The following is a 7,051-nucleotide window of genomic DNA, read 5'->3' as shown; positions in this document are numbered from 1 at the left end:
GGTGAGAGTGATCGAGGCGGGAAGGTGTGGCGGGCCGTGGAGGACCAGCGCAGGCTGCTGGAGGCGGCTACATCTGAGCTGGTCTCTGCAGGAAATGGGATTTGGACGTAGGCAAATGGGAAGTGGGCGAATAGAAGAGACAAACTTTCAGCATGTTGTTGCTGCTGCATTTTGAAAATGAATCTTGGATGTAAAAATGCTTTTTCTATCCACAAAGGGAGCCTGGTGAGTGGGCCCTCGAGAGAGCGAAACTGAACGTGAATGAAAACTTCCTGCTCGTGGGGATTCTCGAAGAGTTGGAAGATGTGCTGCTTTTACTGGAAAGATTTTTACCTCATTACTTCAAGGGTGTGCTCAGTATCTACAAAGACCCAGGTAACTCTGTTTGTAAGCCAGCTTATTCTGTTTCAACTGTTCCCTTGAAAATGACTCGGAAAATAAAGGAATGAAATCATTTCTTCTGTTAATGAAGAAAAAGTTCCTCTGGCTTGCAAAGCAAGGTTAGAATCATAAGGTGCGAACGCCGAAAGCTTGAGCTTCAGGTCCAGACGTAAGCTCACCGTGTTTTAAAGCCTTGCTGGTTCCATTTCTGCCTTTGGAAAGGGAAATGGGCAGCACTTCTGCCAGTCTTGTCCTGAGCGGGCTGCCGGGGTGAACTAAGGAGCGAGCTTGTGCGTGTCTGGAGTCCGGTGATGGAAAAGTGTGGGAGTGTCAAGGAGCCATCGTGTGAAGTATCTCTGGCCCGACCTCCATTCAACAAAAGCACTCTGGTGAACAAAATCCTGGCAAATAGAATAGACAGAGCAGCAAATTGAAAATACAATTATGGTTTGATTCTGACAAATGGAGCGATTTCCAGATAGAAACAAGGAAGAGAATGCAGCAGAGCAATTCCGCTGCCCATAATGTCACCGTGAATATAATCACTTTCAGAAATCTGTCACTTAGTTTTCTCATTGTTATTTTATACCGAAAGACAAACAGCATTGTTTGTTTCTTTCCTGTCCTCCTTAACCTAGTGCTGCCGCAACAAGCCTTGCATATGTGTTCACTAATCTGTTTATTGTTTTGTTTTGTCGACCAGAAATGGGGGCTGGTAGCATTCTGCCTTGGAGAAATAAGGAGCAGTTGCAAAGCTCCCCAAATGCAACCTGCTGCCTCGCATTTCACAGTCAGGCAGGGCCTCGCGCCACACCTGAGTCACTGGCAGGTACCAATGCCCAGGTCCACTGGATCCCAGAGGAGCCCTGGACCCTGTTCCATAAGGCAGCCCTACACCCCAGTGATTTGAGGGAGGAACATGGCTGGCTAGTGGATGCTGCCTTAGTCTCTCAACCCTCGCTCAGAGACAGATTCTGAGTACCTACCCACAGGAACCTGACCCAGCGCCCTGGTGAGCCCTGCAGGTGTGTCTCCTCAGCAGGAAATGTGGTCTCAATAGCCAGAAACATAATAAAGCCTACACAGTGGGTTTTTGAAACTAGGTCTTCCTTTGCCCTGTAAACAACAGGCAATTTAAAGAATTTAAAGAACCCCGCTGTGACTAAGTTTTTAGTTCTATAAGACAAGATAACCTCTGGTCTTTGTGCAAAGAGGGGTCTTATCCTAAGTTAGATGCCTTTGATGAAAAGGTTTACACTATTGTTATTTCCCCTGTTTGGCTTTCTCTTGTTATATAACGTGTGTGGGGGGGGAGGGGAGAGGGATGTGGGTGTGGGTGTGGGTGTGTGTGGGTGTGCGGCATGCACCCACATGTCCGCGTGATACGCAGTATGAGATAAAAGTCTGACTTAATCCTGGAGACACATAGTTGTCAAATAAGATGAACATGCTCTCGTCCCAGCATTCGGAAGAGTAGCAGTGAACCCACACCACACTCATCATCCATCTTGGGATCTGGTTTCAGAGCCCAGGGTGCCAAAGCCCGGCACCCCAAAGGACAGTCTTGGGGGTGTGGGCCTGAGAACTTAGATAAGGACATTTTTACCTTTGCTGTTCTTAAATATAAATAAACCACAAATAAAAAGCATACCCCAAAGAGCTTGTTTACTTGCTGTTTTCAGGTTATACCATCTTGACTTCCCAAACTTTTTACTTAAATACATGACTTCTCAGAAATCGTGGGCCTTGGTCCCATGACCTGTATGCATATTCATTAAGGTAGAACATATTTCTGAAAATTGAGTTACTGTTAGCTCTTTTGCCTTCAGCTGCAGTCTTTCCACCTATAAATTTAAGAATCGTTTTCCCTTTGAGTATGTCATAGAGGTATATTAATACGCTGAGGCTTCTTGCTTCAGAGAGAATAAGGGACGTCTAATACTCCTGTGTAGTAAGAGGAGAGGTTTCTATAAGCCCAGGGCCAACATGTGGCCAGTTCACACAGTCCAGCTGCACTAGTGGTTAAAATCATGAAATATGTCTATACTGCCTTCAGCTTCTGCCCTCCAGTGCACCTGCCACTCTGGGTGCCCCTAACCCCCTCCTCCAACAACGAAGTAATGCAAGGGGTAATTCACAGCACACGGGGTCTTCAGAAATCTGGCCCTTGTGACAATCAGCAACCATTCAAAATCAGTTTCTGAGCGGAACTGGTTGTTAAATCTTTTGAATATCACCTGGAATCACTCTTCAGCTGCCACATGTCATGTAGACAACAAAATGAATCTTCGAGTGATTCTTTAGTAACTTTCACTGTGTTTTGTGGTCTCTTTGGCAACTTCTTGAGAGATTCTTCTATGGCGACACTGAGGGCCAAGAAGCTCCACAGTTGCTCTGTCCCAAGGAGTCTCTATGTCCCCTGAGGCAGAGGACAGGAGACGAGCATCCGCTCTTTGCCAGCTTCACAATATATTTTGGTCTCTGCAAAGACTAGGCACCTGTACTGTTTTCTTGTAGCCAAAACCCAGCAAGCTGGTGTCAAGTAGGTGAAAGGAAGAGCCACAGCATGTCACTTGAGTCATTCACCTTAGAGCCTCCTTGTCAGTGTATTTTTAATTGAAATCCATGAATTTGGGCACATTCAAATCATTGGTCCTGTCCTTTATAAAAGAATTTTATAACTGAGTAGTCTTGAAAACAAAGAGAAGACAAATCTAAGGCACTGAGCCACCTAGTGACTCTTCCTTATAGATTAACAATGCAAACAGTCCACCTGCTGTTTCTTTGGTGCTTGTCCTGTTATCTAAAACAAATTATCTAAGAAAATGCAGGTGTGTGCTAGATTTTAGTAACTCCCTTCCGGCAACACAAAAAATATCTATACCAGTCTCATAACTGATAAAAGCATGAATAGTAATCACTGTGTGGGGAGCTGGTGAAAACGGTAACATCTGTCATTCAAATTGGTTGTCACTTATTCTAGATTAGAATGGTATTAACTTTTTCCAGGTGGTACTACTTATACCAATAACCTATCATTTAGAGAAGTTAATAAGTTCTTCCCTAAATAACTGATTGACTTTTTGCCCCCACCCCATCCTGTCCATTTCTTGTGGGAAGGTATACTGAATCAGTAAATTGTCTCCTACCAAACATACCTGAGAAATTTAGTCTTTAATTTTTTAAAATTTAGAGTTGTTTTATATTAATATTTGTATTCTTCAGAAGAAGTTTATGATAGGGAGCACTCAATATGAAATAAAAATGAAAATTTTAGCATGGTGAGTAACCAAGAGAATATGTTCAGGTGTTTCTTACTAGCCGGGGGCAGTTGCTGATGCTGAGACAAATATTGGAGTGGGGGGAGGAAGGGGGAGGCGAGCGCTCAGTAGACTCCACACCACCCAGGTATGAGTCTGAGTTAAGGGGAACAAAGGCCTAAACAGATTCACTGGGTGAGAATGGCCTCATTGGTCTTACCTATGTGTCTTATTTTTAATCAATTAATCTTGAGTACATTTGTTCATGACCTACCTTTTAAAAATGATAAACTGAAGCCAACCTCCTCCTCCCTCCCCCCCCCAAAAAAATAAAACTGGAGAGACTGATCCATAGTCATCCACAAAACTATGAAAGTAAAGAACAGAACTCATATGCTTCTGAGCTGTCAATGCTTTTTTTCCTCCTTAGATTTTAAAAACTGACACGTTGCAAGCTATCAATATTTTTCTTAGTCATAATTTCCTTGGGAGCTAAAATCACAGTGATGTTAAAGGCCAACATAAGTAAGCAAACTGAAGACAGTGAATGTTTGTGATGGGAATGGTCCTTGTATAAACGTCCTTCCTGTGAACCCTCCACTGGGCAAATAACTGAGCTGTGCTAGTTCAATAGCGCCACCTAGCATCCAGACATGGAACTGTATGACCTGAATTAACCCATTTACCTTCCTTCTTGGGGAACGGAAACCTCATGTGTCTAATCCTTTTCCCTTGTATTTTAAGTATTTTCCATTACTAGCATTGCATGAGTATTCATTTCAACCTCTATTCATTATAAATGTAAACATTGGAGCCGCAGTACGGATTGATGAAACTTTTGTGGGCTGCCTTGAGAATCCCGCCACCAACTATTACAAGAGAAAAATGTGTATTTCCAAACAAATGACTAATTTTGAGGACTTAACTTCATTCATAAATTGGGTGCTTTGGTTTCTTGAAAAAAAATTTTACTTAAATATTTTTATAAACAATGACTATAAATAGTGTACAAACTTAAATATTATTGTTTTACTTGGCATGAATGATACTTAGACTTCTCGTTCGGCGTATAATGATGTATTCTCTGAATTCAGTTGCTTTGCAATATTAAAATCTGAAGGCATCAACAGAGTAAATAGTAGCAAATATGAAGAAGAGAAATTTTAATATAGTATTCTCCAAGAAAAATTCAAGTTCTCATCTATCAATAAAATGTCAGACTGAGTCCGGGCAAACGCTGAACGATTAAAGCTTGGCCTATGTATCATAAAGAACAGACATTCTTTGAGGAAAGAACCGCGGGTTAGGAGTTGGGCTTTCAATCGTCTTTCTGCTATGATTCTGCCCACATGACCTGGGGCAAGGATCATCTACAGTGTTTTATGGCTGCTCTTTCTACCTTTTGTTTTTAGCACAATTATAGGGTGCTTACCCCCCCGCTCCTCGAAAAACCCCACTGCCTTCGCGACTCCCAGCTTTAGCTATGGAGGCTGTCGCCACCTAGAGGACGCCACAGAATCCCGGATGGAGGGTTATTCCTTCAGAATCCGTTCTTCCCTAACACTGATGATGTCGAAGCGATCAAGGCAGGGATCCCAACTCAGACTCTCTGGTCATGATGTCCACCCCTTTCTTGCCATACCTTATGCACTTCTGTTGAGAAGACAGGATGTCGTGATTAGAGCACAGGCTCTGGAGTCAGCAGCCTAGATGTTGAAGCCACGCCTCCACTCATCCACTGTATAACCAGAGGCCAGTGGAATGCCTCTAAGCCTCAGTCTCACCACCTGAAGTAAAAACTGCTTCACAGGGTTGTTGGGAGACATAGCTGACCAAATCCATATAAAGCCCTTAGCCCAGAGCTTAATTAACATATAGTGAGGGTTCAGAAATGAGCTATTGGCCCACTCACCGCATCACAGGAGAGAGACAGGGCCTGCGTCTAGGAGAAACTCAGACTGCAGGCTCCCTTGTAACTACTTCTATGAGAGGGAGACAGAGGAACCTTGACTTATTTCACCAGTTACAGCTGACCGATGACTACAAAATCACATGCCTTTAGGAAGTAGTATTTCCGACTTAAGAGGAGGGGACAATTATATCCTGGCCAATGAAACAATTGTTACTACACCGACAGGCTTATGGGCTTGAAAATACATCATCCAAATCACTAGGGTTTTTTTAGTTATATTTTTTTATGCCTGAACTCTTAGCAGAAATATCAGGGTGCTAAGATTTCAACTTTAAAGGAACCCCACTGTTGAGATGGGATTGGGGCAAATTACCATTAATTAACTTGTGCTGAATGTTGAATTTTTCAGACTATTATAGACCGTGTTATTTAGTAGATATAGGATGGGCACCCGATGATTTAATGGAGTTTTAATTTTAAGTAAGACCCAAGATTCAGTGCTCGAAAAACCTTTAGTTTGTTTTTCACGTGCAGAATTACGTACTTCAGAACGCTGTCCCTGCATTAACCTTTGTCCAGCAGATGGCAGTGTCTCTCCACTTTCTCCAGGAAGTGTGCAGTGTTTTCCCATTACAGTTTGCGTCTGCCGACAGTTCACAGAAGGCTTAAACACAGATGGACAGTAAGGCCCAATTTGGGGCCTAAAAATTAAATCCTGAATATCAAAAGGATTTCAAGTACAATCGGTTGCAGTAGCCCAAACTGCATTATATGAGAGCTAATTGCGGGAAGGGAGGATGAAGTCTGACAGTGAAATAAGTTTGTATGTATTTAGAAAATATACATTAGTCCTCCCTTAGTCCTCCCAAAACTGGCTATCTATACTATGTTTTTTCGTATACAAACTTACCTATGATAAAGTTTAGTTTATAATTGGGCACAGTAAGAGATTAATAACAATAATAATAAAATAGAATGATCGTAACAATATACTTTTTAAAAAGTTATGCGAAAGTGGACTCACTGTCCCTCTCTCTCTCTCTCTCAAAATATCTTATTTACTGTACTCACTTTTTTACTTAAAGGAAGCACTTTACTGCTTCTCTTTGGCATATCCGAGTTGCCAGCATCACTACCCTTGAGCTCTGGGGCCATTCTTAAGGAAAATAAGTTTTATGGTGCTTGACCACAAGCACCATAAAACTACAACGTCTGGGTTGTCAGATCAGCTGTTGACAAAAGGGGGCGCATATGGAAGGGACGCACTGTTAGAAGGGATAATTCATGTCTCAGGCCGCACGGAGATTTCATCCCGTTTCAGAGAACAGTGCACAATTTAAAACTTATGAATTCTTTTGTAACTACTGATTTGTACTTTTTCATCCATTCACCCTTTTCACCCAGTCCCCCAACTCCCCTCTCCTCTGACAATCACCAGTTTGTTCTCTGTATCTGTGAGTCTGTTTTTGTTTAGTTGGTTCATTTCTTTTGTTCCTTA

At 42.4% G+C, this 7,051-nt stretch overlaps 1 protein-coding gene across 1 annotated transcript in view; it reads left to right on the top strand.

Moving 5' to 3' along the window:
- The window catches only part of UST (uronyl 2-sulfotransferase), a 280,803-nt gene that overhangs the window by 227,282 nt on the left and 46,470 nt on the right, over positions 1-7,051 (top strand). The window contains exon 10 of the mRNA XM_023528326.1: positions 196-375. Coding sequence (XP_023384094.1) covers positions 196-375 — 180 coding nt within the window. The remainder of the gene's footprint in view (positions 1-195; positions 376-7,051) is intronic.

Source organism: Pteropus vampyrus, unplaced genomic scaffold (assembly GCF_000151845.1).
Source record: "Pteropus vampyrus isolate Shadow unplaced genomic scaffold, Pvam_2.0 Scaffold24, whole genome shotgun sequence".
NCBI classification, from domain to species: domain Eukaryota; kingdom Metazoa; phylum Chordata; class Mammalia; order Chiroptera; family Pteropodidae; genus Pteropus; species Pteropus vampyrus.
Note: the sequence above shows the minus strand (reverse complement) of the source record. Positions and strands in the feature narration are given on the sequence as shown.